Here is a 17501-nt window from a genome sequence, read left to right on the forward strand (position 1 = left end):
TTCTCTCCACGTGTCAAGGTCTATCCTGAAGATGCACCTGGAACTGGTCCGTGGGTTGTTTTCTTCAGGCCTAAGCCAAACGGAAAAGCACTTAATGTTATTCAGATCATGAAAGATCTGGCAAGATACTCCTCCGTGACAGAAATTACGAAGGTTAGACCGACCAAACTGCGTGTTGTCGTGGCTGATCGGAAAGACGCAAACGGTATTGTCGTCGACCAGAGGTTTACCCTGGAATATCGTGTCTACGTGCCTTCCCATGACGTAGAAATCTCGGGGGTGATAACCGAAACGGGTCTGACGTGCAAATCAATTATGGAAGGAGATGGCAGATTTAAAAAGCTGCCTTTAATTAAGGTTAAAATCTTAGAATGCCGACAACTCGGCAAAGTCTCCCAGGAAGGGAAAGAATCGAAATTTACGCCGTCCGACTCGTTTAGAGTCACTTTTGCTGGCTCCGCCCTCCCTGACTACGTTATGGTGGACAAATTGAGGCTACCGCTGCGACTCTTCGTGCCAAAGCCCATGACTTGCCTGAAATGCAAGTCAGTTGGTCACACAGCAGCTTACTGCGCCAACAAGGAGCGCTGTGCCACTTGCGGAGAGCAACATGTGGACAAATCCTGCAGTGCGATTGAGCAAAAGTGTCCATATTGCGGAGGAAATCCGCACGTGCTCTCGGCTTGTGAAACTTACAAGAGTCGCTGGGAGAAGCAGAAGCGCTCTTTAAAGGAACGCTCGAAGCGCACTTTTGCGGAAATTTTGAAGGGCGCTTCTCCATTGGCCCAACAGCAACAACCTTTAACCGCAAACAATGTCTTCGCTTCGCTGCCAGTTGACGAAATGGAAGCGGATACAGCTAACGAGGGAACACCGTACATCTTCCAAGGGAATCCCCGGCGCAAAAATGTGACCACTCCCAAAGTTCAAGGACAAGCCCCTCCGGTTATACCCTCTGTTAGCATGCCTAAAAAATCGAGTGCAGCGGACAAGCAAAATCAGGTTCCTCCTGGCTTCCGTGGGAATAATTCACCTTCGAACGACCCAGCACTCGAAGGGACATCAAAAACCCCAACTGTCCCTATTTTACCGACCAGTTCAACTTCCCAATCGGGATTTATAAAGTTGACTGACCTTGTGGCTCAAATCTTCACATGCTTTAATGTTTCCGACTCCATCAGAACCATTGTCATATCAATGCTTCCAGTATTAAAGACAATTTTGCAACAATTGATGCAAACATGGCCCCTCCTTGCAATGATTATCTCTCTTGATGTCTAATTCAAATAGAGAGGTCGGAGATATCACTGTTTTACAGTGGAATTGTCGTAGTCTTATCCCTAAATTGGATACATTCAAATTTTTAATTCATAACTTCAATTGTGATGTTTTTGCTCTGTCCGAAACTTGGCTTTCTTCGCGAGATGATATCTCTTTCCACAATTTTAATATTATACGCTTGGACCGTGATGATAGATACGGAGGGGTGCTTTTGGGGATCAATAAGTGCCACTCATTTTTTCGAATTGACCTTCCACCTATTGGAGGGATTGAAGCTGTTGCTTGTCATGCAAACATCAGAGGAAAAGACCTCTGTATTGTCAGCTTGTATTGGCCTCCGAGAGCTGCGGTTAGCCGCAAGCAACTTGTTGACATGTGCTCACTCCTTCCTGAGCCACGATTGATCTTGGGAGACTTCAATTCTCACGGAACTGCCTGGGGGGAACAGTACGACGACAATCGTTCACTGTTGATATATGATCTTTGTAACAGCTTCAATATGACACTTTTGAACACTGGGGAAACAACACGTGTACCTAAACCTCCTGCTAACCCAAGTGCTCTTGACCTCTCGCTTTGCTCGAATTCACTATCGTTAGATTGCAAGTGGAATATAATCCAGGACCCCAACGGTAGTGATCACTTGCCAATCAAAATTTCCATCACCATTGGGTCGAATTTTTCTGAATCTATAAACATGGCATATGACCTCACAAGACACATTGACTGGAAAAAATATGCGGACGCGATTGCTCTAGCCATCAATTCCAGAGATGGTTTACCTCCATTGGAGGAGTATAACTTCCTTTCTCGTTTGATCTATGACAGCGCGGTTCGCGCTCAAACGAAACCCATCCCAGGCTCCACTATTCGTCGAAGGCCTCCCAATCCATGGTGGGATAGCCAATGTTCCAAGCTTTATCAGGATAAATCGAACGCATTCAAAGCTTTTCGGAAACGTGGAACCCCTGAAAATTTTCAGACGTATTTGGACCTTGAAAATCAATTTAAAAACTTGATCAAAGGGAAAAAACGTGCTTATTGGCGAAATTTCGTGGGTTGTCACGAGAAACGTCAATGAAAAAATTATGGAAAGTGGCTCGAAACATGAGAAATCGCTCTTCATCCAATGAAAGCGAGGAATATTCACATCGATGGATTTTGAATTTTGCACGGAAGGTTTGTCCTGATTCCGCTCCTGTGCAAAAAATTGTTCGAGATATACCACAAGATAGGTGCGATCTTGATTCCGAGTTTTCGATGGTAGAATTCTCTCTTGCTCTGCTTTCATGTAACAATTCTGCTCCGGGATCGGATAGAATTAAGTTCAACTTGCTGAAAAACCTCCCTGATGTGGCGAAACATCGCTTGTTGAATTTATTCAATCGGTTTCTGGAGAATAATATTGTTCCAGATGATTGGAGACAAGTACGAGTTATAGCTATTCAAAAACCCGGAAAACCCGCGTCCGACTTCAATTCGTACCGCCCAATAGCAATGCTGTCTTGTATACGGAAATTGTTGGAGAAAATGATCTTGTTTCGCCTTGATCGATGGGTTGAAACGAATGGCCTACTCTCAGATACACAATATGGGTTCCGCAGGGGCAAGGGGACGAATGATTGTCTTGCGTTGCTTTCTTCAGAAATTCAAATGGCTTACGCCGGAAAAAAACAAATGGCTTCAGTATTCTTGGACATAAAGGGGGCCTTTGATTCTGTTTCAATAGAGGTTTTGACAGACAAATTACACTCTCGGGGTCTGCCGCCTCTATTGAATAATATGTTATATAACTTGCTTTGTGAGAAGCATTTGAACTTTTCTCACGGAGATTCGGCAGTAAGTCGGGTCTCTTACATGGGCCTCCCCCAGGGCTCATGTTTAAGCCCCCTTTTGTACAACTTCTATGTAAGCGACATCGACAATTGCCTTACACAAAATTGCAGCCTAAGACAACTTGCAGATGATGGAGTGGTCTCTGTCGTAGGATCAACAGAATCCGACCTACAAGAACCCTTACAAGATACTTTGAACAATTTTTCAACCTGGGCCATTGGGCTAGGGATCGAATTCTCCACGGAGAAAACAGAGATGGTGGTTTTTTCTAGGAAGCATAGACCAGCAAAACCAAAGCTTCAACTTTTGGGTAAACCGATCACTCATGCTATGTCATTCAAGTATCTTGGGGTCTGGTTCGACTCCAAATGTACTTGGGGGGCCCATATTAGGTATCTGAGTAAAAAATGCCAACAAAGAATAAATTTTCTCCGTACAATTACCGGCACCTGGTGGGGAGCCCATCCCGAAGATCTTATAATGTTGTATAGAACAACTATTCTCTCAGTGATGGAGTATGGCAGTTTCTGTTTTCAATCAGCTGCCAAAACACACTTAATTAAACTCGAGCGAATTCAGTATCTTTGTCTCCGTATTGCGTTGGGATGTATGCCCTCAACGCATACCATGAGTCTCGAGGTTTTGGCAGGCCTACTCCCACTAAAAGATCGCTTCAATTTATTATCTCTTCGGTTCTTCATCCGGTGTAAGGTCATGAACCTATTGGTGATCGGAAATTTTGAGCGGCTGATCGAGCTAAATTTTCACTCCGGATTCATGAGTTCATATCATGAATTCATCTCCATGCAGGTTGATTCTTCTTCGTATATTCCCAACCGTGTTTGTTTCCCTGACTACATCAATTCCTCTGTGCATTTTGATCTGTCCATGAAGCAAGATATCCATGGATATTCAGATTACCAACGATCGAGGATCGCTCCAACGATCTTCGATGAAAAATATAGGGGTATCAATTGTGATAATATGTACTTTACTGATGGGTCCACTATAAATGAGTCCACAGGATTTGGAGTGTTCAACGAATTTTTTAGCACCTCACACAGTCTTCAGAATCCTTGCTCAGTGTATATTGCTGAATTGGCAGCAATTCATTGGGCGCTGGACAGCGTCGCCTCACGACCTGTTGAACACTATTACATTGTAACGGATAGTCTTAGCTCTGTCGAAGCTATCCGTTCAGTGAGGCCGGAAAAACACTCGCCGTACTTCCTTGAGAGAATACGAAAAATTTTGAGTGCTTTATCCAGACGCTGTTATGTCATTACCTTTGTGTGGGTCCCTTCTCATTGCTCAATTCCGGGTAATGAGAGGGCTGACTCATTAGCAAAGGTAGGTGCGATTGAAGGCGATATTTATCAGCGTCAAATCGCCTTCAATGAATTTTACTCTTTAGTCCGTAAAAATACCATCGCTAACTGGCAACGCAAATGGAACGAAGATGAATTGGGCCGGTGGCTTCACTCGATTATCCCTAAGGTTAGCCTCAAACCATGGTTCAAAAGTCTGGACTTGAGTCGGGACTTTATTCGCACCTTCTCCCGACTCATGTCCAATCACTGTTCGTTAGACGCGCTACTCTTTCGTTTCAATCTGGCCGGCAGCAATATCTGCGTTTGTGGCCGAGGTTACCACGACATCGAACACGTTGTTTGGTCGTGTGAGGTGTATCTTGTTGCCAGATCGAATTTAGAGAACTCCCTTCGGGCTAGAGGAAGGCAGCCCAATGTGCCGGTGAGAGATGTGTTGGCTCGGTTAGACCTTGATTACATGTCCCAAATATATGTTTTCCTTAAATCTATCGATGTTCGTGTGTGATTATCCTTATATCCTTATACCCTCCATTTCTTCCTTTGTGAGTAATTGGTCCGCTTGCTATAAACAGAAGAATGAAATGTAAATTCACAACTGATGTACGAATAGATTTAAGAATTGAGTGTGTGTGATTATCAACATTGTAATAATTTCCTTATACCCCATCCTTTTCCTGAGAAAATGTCACCCTTTTAATCTCGAGTCCACCACGAGTAATCGGTTTCCCACATTACTAACCATAGATTTAAGAAAATTGTTCATATATATAGTTTTAAAAATATATTTAAGATTTCGGCTCCTTTAAACTTATGTAACTGAGCCTGTAAAAATAAACGAATTTATAAAAAAAAAAAAAATAATGTAGATTCCAATTTCATGAAAAATTCAAAAAACAAACTTAACTTAAAAGAGTAAACCATGTGATGCAAAATCAATAATCAAATGAATGATTTTCGCCATTGTTGGATCCTGTCCGTGCCCACCTCTGGCATGCTCGCGTTTGGTTGGAATGTATCGAGTTTTCACTTGGGGGTGGGGGTTTCGGCTGTTCGGAAGTTCCACTCCAAGAGGAGCTACCTTCATCAGGTGGTACAGTTTCAAGAGATGTGGTTGGTGGTGTCGTTTTGTGTGGTGGAAGCGGGGAATCGTTGGAGTTATTTACTATTCGCATTCACATGAGCGGCTTGTAGTAACCATCGTCACTAACATACTGATATGGTAGGGGGTCGTTCGTTTATCAGAATCCCACACATTATGTACGTGTCGGTGTGGAACGTTATAATTCTCACTAGTCCACTCGGAGTGCGGGTGGAATAGTAGCCCTTTGGTAAAACCAGATAGCACTACGCCACAATTACGACGACCAAATTCTAAATTTTAGCCCGATTTGTGTACCTATGTTGGATCATACACGGCAATGGGTCGCATACATATCTTCTGTCCCGTTCTGGCGAATACCATCGAGAGCATTTCGGCACATAATAAATTATATGTGTCAGCACCCTTCGCTCACCCGTTCTCCCAAATACATAAGCCGAAAATGAAAGGATATTTGATCCTTTTATATTTATTATGTGTATTCAATACACGACGGACGATGTGAGCATCAGCACAATGAGGGAGGTTTTCAGCGAACTGGTTGTCTCGCTCTGGCGTTAACTTCATGTGTTATTATTTAGGATTCACACATGCCCAGCATCCCGCGTCTTGCGTCGTAAATATCGGTTTTGATCGAGGAAGTATCGACATCTGTCGTGCTGCATGTGCTCATCAAACTTGTTTCTTTTGGGGGCAGAACAATCAGTGAGTGGCGTGGGTCACATCGGTGAACGATCGGTAGTGTACGTGATGTTATTTATTGAATACGAGAGATAGAAAATTGTCGCACAGTGGAATAATTTGCGTTTATTTCGGATATAATGAGTTGCATTCATATCCATCTATAATTTGTTGTTTATTTTAAGCTTCTGGCATATGAATGCGTCTGTTTCTATTGTGAAACAAAAAGAATATTCAAGGCAATATTCTAGTCTAGTAATTTGAACAAAATCAAAAAAATATTTCTTCATATTTCTGAAGTTTAGGCATTCAAGATTATATCCTAGAAATGACTTTACGAAAATCCAATTATTTATCGAGTTAAAGCCATTTTGGTGATGCGGCATCTAATCTAGAACGGTCATAACAGTTAACTTCAAACGCGTTTTTCTGTATGTATCTCTGTATCTTTTTTATTTATTTTGGTTTAACGTCTTTACAACATGGCCTGATTTACAATTTTTCTCCAATTAACTCGGTTCGTGGCTATCTCTCTCCAATTCCGCGGGCCCCCCGTGCTCACCATGTCATGCTCCACTTGGTCTAACCACCTTGCTCGTTGTGCTCCTCGTCGTCTCGTACCAGCCGGATTCCCGATGAACACCATTTTTGCAGGATAGTTGTCCGACATTCTTTCAACATGTCTTGCCCAGCGTATCCTTCCAGCTTTGATTACTTTCTGGATACTGGGTTCGCCGGTGAGTTGCGCGAGCTCGTGGTTCATCCTTCGCCTCTATACGCCGTCCTCCTGTACACCACCGAAGATGGTTCTTAACACCCGCCGTTCATAGACTCCGAGGGCTCGCAGGTCGTCTTCGAGTATTGTTGACGTTTCGTGCCCGTAGAGGACAACCGGTTATATGAGCGTTTTATACAGGGAACATTTCGCACGACTGCTAAGTCTGTTTTATCCTAAGTGTTTGTGGAGACCATAGTTGGTACAACTCCCATTGATGCGTCTCCGGATCTCGCGGGTGGTATCAGTGTCAGACGTTACCATTGAGCCAAGGTAGAAAAATTGGTCCACTACCTTGAACTCATCGCCGTCGATCATTACACTACTACCTAATCGGGTCCTGCTCGGATCCGGAAGCCAGCATGTATTTAGTTTTAGACGTATTGATTTTCAGCCCAATTCTCTCTGCTTCGTGCTTAAGTCTGGTGTAATGTTTAGCTACCGTCTCAAATGTTCTGCCGACAATGTCTACGTTACCAGCGAAGCAGATGAATTGAGTGAATCTATTGAAAACCGTACCACGCAAGTTAAACGCCGCTCGTCTCATAACACCCTCTAGCGCAATGTTGAACAGTAGGCAAGAGAGACCATCACCTTGTCGAAGCCCCCTGCGGGACTCGAATGAATCAGATAATCCACCCGATATTCGCACACAGCACTGTATTCCATCCATCGTAGCTTTAATCAGTCTTGTCAGCTTCACGAGGAAGCCGTTTTCATCCATGATTCTTCATAGCTCTTTTCGTGATATTGAGTCGTATGCGGCTTTAAAGTCGATGAATAGATGGTGCGTGGGAACTCTGTACTCACGGCATTTCTGGAGGATCGGCCGCAAGGTGAAGATTATTTGGTCAGTAGTAGACCGACCTTCGATGAAGCCGGCCTGATAACCTCCCACGAATCTGTTTGTCAGTGGCGATAGACGACGGAAGATGATTTGGGAAAGCTCTTTGTAGGCGACATTTAGGACGGTGATGGCCCGAAAGTTTTCACAGTCTAGTTTGTCCCCTTTCTTGAAGATATGGCAAATAACCCCATCTTTCCACTCCTGCGGTAGTTGTTCTGTTTCCCAAATTATGACAATCAGCCGATGCAGATAACTAACTTCGATGCCAACTTTGCCAGTTGATTTGTTGTTTTCCAGCTGTTTAATAGTATTCCCAACTTCACCTATCGTTGGGGGTGGTACATCTTCATTATTTACTGCACCAACGTAATCGCTTCCATCGTCATCTTGGTTTTCTGCCTGTACGCCATTCAGGTGTTCATCGAAGTGCTGCCTCCACCTTTCGGTCACCTCACGTTGGTTCATCAGTATACTCCCATTCTTATTCCGACACCTTTCTGCTCGCGGCACGAAGCCTTTTCGGGATGCATTGAGTTTCTGGTAGAACTTTCGCGTCTCGTGAGAACGGTGCAGCTGTTCGAGTTCTCCACACTCCTCCTCTTCCTGGCGGCGCTTCTTTTCCCAGAAGAGTTGGGTTTGCTGTCTCCGCTTCTGTCTATATCGTTCCACGTTCTGACGGGTAACTTGACGCAGCATTAGTTCCCGCGCAGCGTTCTTCTTGTGTAACACTTGCAGACACTCATTATCGAACCACTCGTACCGTCGTCTTCGTTCCACTTGTCCTAGAATGCTCCCCGCTACGCTGTTAATGGCTGTTTTAATCATGCCCCAACAGTCCTCAAGAGGAGCTTCGTTAATTTGGTCCTCATCCGGCAGCGCAGCTTCATGCGAATGTGCGTAGTTTTCGGCGACGTCTGCTTGTTTCAGTCGCGTAAGATTGTACCATCGCGGGCATCGGTACCGGATGTTGTTCACAACGGAGAGTTTTGGGCGCATCTTAACCATCGTTAGGTAGTTGTCCGAATCGATGTTAGCGCCTCGATAGGTTCTGACGTCAGTTATTTCCGAGGAATTCCGACCGTCTATCAGAACATGGTCGATCTGAGATTTTGTTTGGTTGGGTGACCTCCAGGTGTATTGGTGGAGGAATTTGTGTTGGAAGAAGGTACTGCGTACGGCCATCTTCTTAGAGGTGGCGAAATCGATGAACTCCTTCTCTTTACCGATCTGAGCATTGAAGTCTCCGATGATGATCTTGATGTCATGTTTTGGACAGCGTTCGTATTCGCGTTCCAGCTGCGCGTAGATTTCGTCTTTGTCATCACCGGGACTTGCAAGGTGAGGGCTGTGTACGATGCTGATGTTGAAGAATCGGCCCTTAATCCTCAATTCCCACATTCTTGGGTTGATTGGCCACCAACCAATCACTCGCTTCTGCATATTGCCCATCACGATGAAAGCTGTACCTAGCCCGTTAGTGTTGCCGCAGCTCTGGTAGATGGTATGACCATCGAGAAGTGTTCGTACTGTAGATCCTCTCCAACACACTTCCTGCAGCGCTACGATGTCAAACTTGCGGTTTTTCAATAGATCGGAAAGCACACGAGTACTCCCGATGAAATTGAGAGATCGACAATTCCACGTCCCGAGTTTCCAATCGTTAGTCCGTTTTCGTCGCCTGGGTCTGTGTCGATTAGTCCGGTTCAAATCTCTCGTGTATCGTTCGTTGCTTGGTGTTTAGTGGTGCGGCTTGCAAGGCCTGCGACCAACCCATTATCTCGCAAGAGGACCATCGCGATACTGCTGCTTTACGTCCCGAGTACAACCAGGACTGGACAAATGCGCTTATAGTGGCATCAATCCTCTTATAGGAGCTGTTTCCGTGTTTTTGTGGCTTTTCTTGGGGACTGGGGACTCCACCACATCCTAAACAGTACCCCTTTACCAGTACAAACCAGAAAAACGATTTATGACGATAAAATTTCTGACCCGAACGGGAATCGAACCAGAAACCCCCATCTTGGCAAGCGCAAATTTAACACTAGGCCATGGGAACCACCATCTCTGTATCACATGAACTAATAAAAAAAACCTAATTTTTCAATGTTACTATTTTAAAAAAATCGGGAAACGTGGAAAAAACGTTCTAAACAGAGCTTCAAACGGCTGCCACTTTGTCAAAAACATATTTTTGACTTGTCTGAGGTTGATGCGATAGCGACATCTTAACTGATTCAGAATCTGTTCGATTGCTTTTTGTTTCAGATAATCAGAAAAACTGGATTTGTGTACGCCACGGCACAACTTTTTTTAACCCCCTCACTTCAACAGCTTGTAACTATTATGAATAATGATTATGAATATTTTTATTCTGTTCAATTTTTGGTTTATTGTAAAAAGATAGATAAAAAATAATGATCTAATGAATAGAAAAAATATTCTTTCTTTTATTTTTTCGGAACTCAAAAAACGTCCGAAATTCGTGCCTCTACACTGGAATACCCCCTTAAGATAATTAAACATAAAAAGTTACAAACGCCATACACTAAAAATAAGGAAGATAGGCCCTGATAGAATACTTTGTGTTATAATACTCCCGTCATCATTTTTGGTAACATTATTTGATCAAGACTCCTATCAAACATCGAAGGAACTTATTGAGCACTGTATCTGTATCGATGATCTCTGTAGCCAAAAGTTCACTAGACACTAAAATTCACTTCGAAAATATGTAAACTATTACATCGTTGAATAAAGTATTTAGTACGATTCCTTCCTGTGGTGGCTGAAAGCAGACAAACGACTGCAAAGGGTTAATTTGTAATGTAACGAATTTTGAGGTGATCTTTTCGTTAGAGTTGCACAAATTTGACGAAGATTAGCTGAAAAGAAATTTTAGACAAAAAAGTCATCTACTAGCAGCGTCAAAAACAGTTTTTTTTTTCAAAGTCAGGTCACAAAAGTATGCACATATATGAATATATCTTTATCAAATTTCCATATGTTCTGAATATCACATAATATTATAGAACAAATACAGGGTTCTATGTTTGCATATACTAGTGCTGCACGTCCCTGCACTTTAAAATTGGAAACAGTTTCGTTGAAAGAAGTTTCACTTTATTCATTCCATAGAACTCTTTCTGCTCTTCAAAACAATGTTGATTTTATTTTCCAGTTATTTAATTATTTATTAGAGTTAAGGCTAAGAAATGGAATACCCAGGAGACAAAAATAAACATTTTTTACATCTGGTAAATTTGCGATGTGTATAGAGAAGGTTTACATCAAGGAAATGGTTTGCAAAGTTCAAAATTGGAGACTTTGACGTCGATGAAGAACGTCTAAAATCACTTTTGAAGGAGAACTAATATAATACTGAAAGGATGCTTATTTATAACGAAATAAATGTGCTTTGGTGGGAACCGCGGAGATGTGCTCGTTTAATTTCGCTTTGGAGACGATCAGTATGCCGAGATCTAATTTGTTTTCAACGCATTCCACACATTCCACACTCGGCCATGGGTGCACGACATGGTGCCATTGAACTGAATAATCCCCTCGCGACATGTCATGTAAGAGAGTGCTCGTTTAGTGATCCAATCCGGCCTATGCTTCTCATATTATTAACAGACGTCGCGTGCGATACTTTGTCGAAGGCTTTGGAAAAATCTGTACAGACCGTTTCGACTTGTTCCCTTTTCGAGCTTCTCAATCAGTCCATGCATAAACGTCATCAGGTTTGCACTAGTTGAGTGACTTTTCATAAACCCATTCTGTCCAATCGATATTATGTGCCAAATAGAGCGGTAAATAACATCGTGAACCACTTTCTTGAGAACCTTACCTAGGCAGTTAAGTATCGAGATCGAGCGATAGTTTTGGTTTTGGATATCGCCATTTTTGTGGATTGGCGAAATTGATGTAATCTTCTATGTCTCCGGAAACACTCCATCAGATAACGACTTGTGTGAAACATGAACCGACAGCGATGTGTGAAACGTGAAACATGAAGCGACAGCGATGTGGCGTATTGTATTAATAGTAATGGTGGCAGGCGATCCGATCCTGCGTCAAGGCTCTCATGTGAAATAGTGCCAGAGCACTTTCACTAGGTTATAAATAGCGTATCTTCGCTACGTAAAAACGTTGAGGCTGGTTGTTGCTTTGATCCCGTTTGAACCTTTCCAAGCAAAGTTGAATGAAGGACCAACCAAATCATCGGAGGCGATCTGGCGTAGTGGTAACATCCATACGTCTCACGCTGAAGGTCACGAGTTCAATTCTCACTCCCGACATTCTTCCAGAAAAAATGGAAGTAAAAGTGACGAACCAGCCAAAATGTGTTAAAAGTCACTGTTGAACCAAAAACTGATTTATTTGAATACGGGCTATGAACCGACGAAGTGTGGCCAGAAAAGCTGACGTTGATAGGTCACTGACCAATTCAATGTGCACTGCCTTGGTACAGAAACATATAAAAATGCATATATACGCTTTCGGCGAGGCAGCTCGCTTATGGATGGGCTTCAAGTAAACCGGTCCAGCATAATCCATCCCAGTGACGGCAAATGGTCGGGCGGGAGTAATTCGGTGTAGTGGAAGCTGTCCGATGTGTTGGCTTATTGGGACGAGGTTGGCTCGGGCGCATCGGTAACAATTGCGGAGAACACTACGGACGAGTCGGCGGCCTTGAATGGGCCAGTATTTTTCTCTCATAGTCGCGAGAGTGAGACGGCCGCCACCGTGAATGAGCGATAGGTGGTATGATTTGGCAAGAAGATGGGATAAGGGATGATTACATGGTAAAAGAGCGGGATGTTTGACTGAAAAAGGCTGGTCTGACAAATTTAACCTCCCCCTACCCGCATGGTTCCCTCAAGGTCTAGAAATGGAGTCAGTAGGCGAGTCGACGATCGCTTCCCGACAGTTTTGTTATTTTGCAAATCTCGAATTTCCTCGAAGAATGCATCTGCTTGAGCTAATTGAACCAACGTCCGTTCGGCGATGTTTAGGTGTTCAGCAGTCAAAGAAATACTGTAAGGTGGGTTAGTCCAAGGGATGGGCTCCGTACGGGATTTATTGCGAAGATTGGTGATGAATCTGAGGACATATGCAGTTACATGAAGTAGCCGCTCGTAAGACGAGAATCTCGTGAATATGTAATTACAGCGGGGTGATACCTGAGTTCTTGTAACAGCAATTACCAGTTTTCGTCGCTCTTTTCCATTTTGAGGATACTCAGGGAGTTTGGATATAGGCCAATTTTCCTGAACGTGCGATAGCCATTTGGGACCTCGCTTCCATAAATCACTAGCCAAAAAGTCGTCAACGTTCATTCCGCGAGATACAAGGTCCGCCGGATTGTCCTTGCTAGCAACGTGATTCCATGCAGCTCCATGCGTCGAGCTTTGAATTTCTGATACGCGGTTCGCCACAAATGTTTTCCAGGTGCTAGGGGTTGCCTGCAACCACTGTAGGACAACGGTGAAGTCCGACCAAAAGTACGAACCGGCGATGGATATTTGGAGCGCTTTGACGATTCGGGCATGGAGTTTAGCTGCTATATCCGCCGCACAAAGCTCTAATCGAGGCAACGTAATTTTTTTCAAAGGTGCAACCCGAGATTTAGAAGCGAGAAGCTCGACACGAATCGTTCCTTTCGAATCGGTGCATCGGACGTAAGTACACGCTCCGTATGCCAATTCCGAGGCATCAGAAAATGTATGCAGTTGAATGGTGGAATTCGACAACTGTGCGTACCGACTGACGCGGAAGTTGGATATCTTCGGGATCTGATCAGCGAATTCCTTCCAGGATACTGCAACGGAATCTGGAACTTCGTCATCCCAGTTACACGAAAGAAGCCACAAACGTTGCATCATCATCTTGCCTTTGATGACGATTGGAGATATCAATCCCATAGGGTCAAATAATTGAGAGATTCAAGACAGAATGGATCGTTTGGTCGGAGGACTGTTTCGCTGGAATATCTTTGAATCGAATCGTAGGTTATCCGTCTCAGGTTCCCAGGTGATTCCAAGGGCTTTTACCATTTCATTATCATTAAATTTAATCGCAGATTGCGTTCCTATCTGTTCTGACGTCAAACCTGAAAGAACGGATAGCTGATTGGACGCCCACTTTCGAAGCTCAAAACATCCTTTCGCGAGGAGCTCACTTAATTCTGTTCTCAGTTGAACGGCTTCTTCGACTGATTGCGCTCCACCAATAAAGTCGTCTACATAAAAGTTTTGTTGTAGAGCGGGCGCACCAAGTGAATATTCTCTGCCCTCATCAACAGCCAATTGCTGCAGTGTGCGGGTAGCAAGAAATGAAGAAGGACTTAAGCCATATGTGACCGTCAATAGTTCGTAGGTTTCTATTGGGTCCGCTGCATCAAATCGCCACAAAATTCTTTGTAAGGATGTATCGTTCGGATGGATCAAAACCTGCCGGTACATCTTGGCGATGTCACCGACCAGAAATGTACGGAATCGAAGTATTATTGATAATAGATCGTCCTGCACTACAGGACCTACTAAGAGCGCATCGATAAGGGAGTATCCTGTAAAGTTCTTGACCGAGCCGTCGAAGACGACTCTAATTTTCGTCGTGGTGCTCGCTTCTTTCAGCACCGGATGATGCGGAAGGTAGTATGATCCGGAATATTTTTCGCCGTCTATCGGAACGCGTCGCATATGTCCAAGAGAGAGGTATTCTGCCATAAACTTGTGATAGTCTACTTTTAATTCAGGATTGCGTTCGAGCCTTCGTTCGAGAAGGTTGAAACGATGTAGTGCCATTGATTTGCAATCGCTTATCAGTTCATGAAAATTAGACCGTCGAGGTAAATGTACAACATATCTCCCTTCCGAATTCTTGGACGTCGTAGATGCAAAAAATTCGTCACACTGTTTCTCCTCGAGCGAATAATGGGATTGCGTTTGTACCTCTTCGACCTTCCAGAACCTCTCTATGCTTTCTTCGATGAGTAGGGATTTGGCTACAATAGAGCAAAAAGTATTCACCCCTGCAGGAAGAATCCTGCTGGTGGAACCGGTAACTAGCCACCCAAAAACGCTGTCGATGAGTATAGGTAGGGATGCGGCTAGGTTTATTCGTTTTGCGGTTTGAAAAAATGAGAAAAAGTGCTCAATTCCCAAAATCATGTCTATGGGTGCACGTTTATTGAACTGCGGATTCGCCATGAAAATATCTAACGGAAGATTCCAGGTGTCAGTAAATACATCGTAGGAGGGTAGTTCAGGAGTGACGCGTGGAAGAATTAAAAACTCGGCTCTCACGGAAAAGTTTTCTTTTCTGGATCGTATTTCAGCGTGCACGGATTGTCTAGCATTTTGCGGCTGCTCGCCGATTCCTTGGACGAGAACATTCGTCTTATTTCTCTTTATTCGTAGCAGTTGAGCCATATTTCAGATTGGGTTGTGATGCGGAGTCCAGAAGAGCTCGCGCGTAATGCTCTTTGCCATAACGGTCAACCACAACCACAACCGCCGTCAACAGGAAAGCATTTTTCTCTACGTTTTTGACCGGAAGACTGCACTCTACTTCTGGTTGTTTAATAGACGTGGCAGCGGAAAGAATAGATGATGTGGATTCGTCACTTTCGGAGACCAAATTCAAGTTGGTAGTTATTCTTGAAACATTATTTGATCCAGAAGCGCTTGTATTATCTCCGAATCCGGAATGGAGGAGGGAGTGGTGCCGTCGTTTGCAGAATCTACATGTATATTTCGATGGACAGTTTCTAGAAAAATGATCACCTCGGAAGCAATTGAGGCAGAGTCGATTTCCGCTCACCAAAGTTAACCGATCAGCAGCACTCATCTTTCCAAACTGCGTGCATTTCACCAACGGGTGCCGTTGTTCGCAAGCATAACACCTGTTAGGATAACCATCAATCACTGTCGAAGCGGACGATTCGATTTGGAACGTTTTCAAAGGTGCTGAACTATGAGAGGAGGGTACGTACTGCTGCGGAGACTGAGCATGATTCACGGAAACAGATTCAAGAACTCGTATACGCCGATGCAGAAATTCAATCAGCGCATCGTAGGTTTGATTGTTGCTGGATGCTGCATGATCCTCCCACGCTTTGAGAGTTTCATCGGGAAGAGGAATGCATAATAAATGCTCCAACATTGTGCTCCAAGCCTCTACAGGTTCTCCGAGTTGTCTTAGTATTTTGGTATGTCGCTCAAAGTCGTCTACAATTTTATGTAACGAAACTGTCGTCTCCTTCTTTATCCGTGGGATTTCCAACATCGCTTGTATATGCCGCTTCTTAAGGAGATATTCATTTGCATACCTTCCCACGAGTGCTTGCCATGCCAATTGATAATTGGCGGCACTAATCGCGAATGACTCAATTACTTGAGCAGCTTCTCCTGTAACTGACGACTTCAGGTGATGGAATTTCTGGATGTCCGGAACGTCTTGATTTGAATGAATTAACGCAAAAAAGGTGTCGTGGAATGCTAGCCATTCGTTGTAATTCCCGTCAAACTCAGGTAATGTAATCGTCGGTAGTTTAAGACTCTTGAGACAAGAGGAAACTGTGTGCGGGGGAGGATTAGGACAACTGCTAGAAGATGATGATGGCAGTTTTGATAAAAGACCAGCCTTTATTTAAAAAAATTGAGATTAGAAATTTGCTCTTATTTGAATGTTGAGATTAGTACCTTCGCTCGTCTCGTCGTTGCATTCCAAAGATGTTTGGATGTTTTCGAGCTCCGCCCGAACAACGTCAAGATTCTCTATCCGCAGTGCTACTTCGAGCCTGTCCTTCTCATCTTCGTACATCTCCAGAAATTTACTCGCTCGTCCCAATGAAGCCAGTAAAGAAGTGCGACGAAGGACCAATTGTCGCTTTTCCTGTTCGCTTGCCATCATGGAAATCCCCGACGTACACCGAAAGCAATGTGATTATGTTCACCTCTGGAACAGACAGAATCCTTGTACGCGGATAGGAAGCTCTTCGGAATTGAACTTTCAATAAGGGGTCGATGAACGTTGTTCGATGATTATGATGATGATGGCAGCAAGTGATTAAAATCGTCGTGAACCGTCGATGATGGTAGGTACCGATGTCATGTGGGATGGAAAGAAAACAGAATCTAGAGGGCATCAGCGAGGAGCAGGATGAGATTGGACTATTACTAACCTGTCCAAGGCTATCTTAAGACCTTGTAATAAAATTTCCAGAACGAACAGAATCCTTGTATGCGGATAGGATGTTCCTCGGGTTTAGACTTCCAACAAGGGTTCGATGAACGCGCCAATATTTCCGGATGATGATGCAACGTGTGATTAAAATCGATGATGGTAGGTACCGATATCATGTGGGATGGAAAAACAGAATCTAAAGGGCACCAGCGAGGAGCAGGATGAGATTGGACTATTACTAACCTGTCCAAGGCTATCTCAAGACCTTGTAATAAAACTTCAGAGTCAGAATGGTAGGCAGCAACGTTCTCGTGGTCCTTCAAACGACTTTCAATGGCTGATCTGCTACAATGCTACATAATTGGTAATTGTTCTAGCGGAATCTCGATCGTCGTGAATCGTCTATCAGGAATAATCCTGGTCACGGCACCAATTTGTTGAACCAAAAACTGATTTATTTGA

General features: G+C 43.8%; 4 protein-coding genes across 4 annotated transcripts; all 4 read right to left on the bottom strand.

Moving 5' to 3' along the window:
• Positions 1–7733: 7733 nt before the first annotated feature.
• Positions 7734–9299, bottom strand: LOC129773983 (uncharacterized). Its single transcript, XM_055777665.1, has one exon. It carries the CDS (start codon positions 9297–9299, stop codon positions 7734–7736), a length of 1566 nt encoding a protein of 521 aa, XP_055633640.1.
• A 3401-nt stretch (positions 9300–12700) lies between these two features.
• Positions 12701–13738, bottom strand: LOC129773984 (uncharacterized). Its single transcript, XM_055777667.1, has one exon. The coding sequence runs from the start codon at positions 13736–13738 to the stop codon at positions 12701–12703; it is 1038 nt and encodes a 345-aa protein (XP_055633642.1).
• Positions 13739–13795: 57 nt separating this feature from the next.
• LOC129773985 (uncharacterized) lies at positions 13796–14656 on the bottom strand. Its single transcript, XM_055777668.1, has one exon. It carries the CDS (start codon positions 14654–14656, stop codon positions 13796–13798), a length of 861 nt encoding a protein of 286 aa, XP_055633643.1.
• Positions 14657–15251: 595 nt separating this feature from the next.
• On the bottom strand, positions 15252–16763 carry LOC129773986 (uncharacterized). The gene is made up of 2 exons (XM_055777669.1): positions 16556–16763; positions 15252–16429 (listed from the first exon to the last, which is right to left on the bottom strand). Exons 1-2 carry the CDS (start codon positions 16761–16763, stop codon positions 15252–15254), a joined length of 1386 nt encoding a protein of 461 aa, XP_055633644.1.
• Between the last annotated feature and the right edge of the window lie 738 nt (positions 16764–17501).

The sequence above is a fragment of the Toxorhynchites rutilus genome, chromosome 3, assembly GCF_029784135.1.
Source record: "Toxorhynchites rutilus septentrionalis strain SRP chromosome 3, ASM2978413v1, whole genome shotgun sequence".
Classification (NCBI taxonomy): Eukaryota; Metazoa; Arthropoda; class Insecta; order Diptera; family Culicidae; genus Toxorhynchites; species Toxorhynchites rutilus.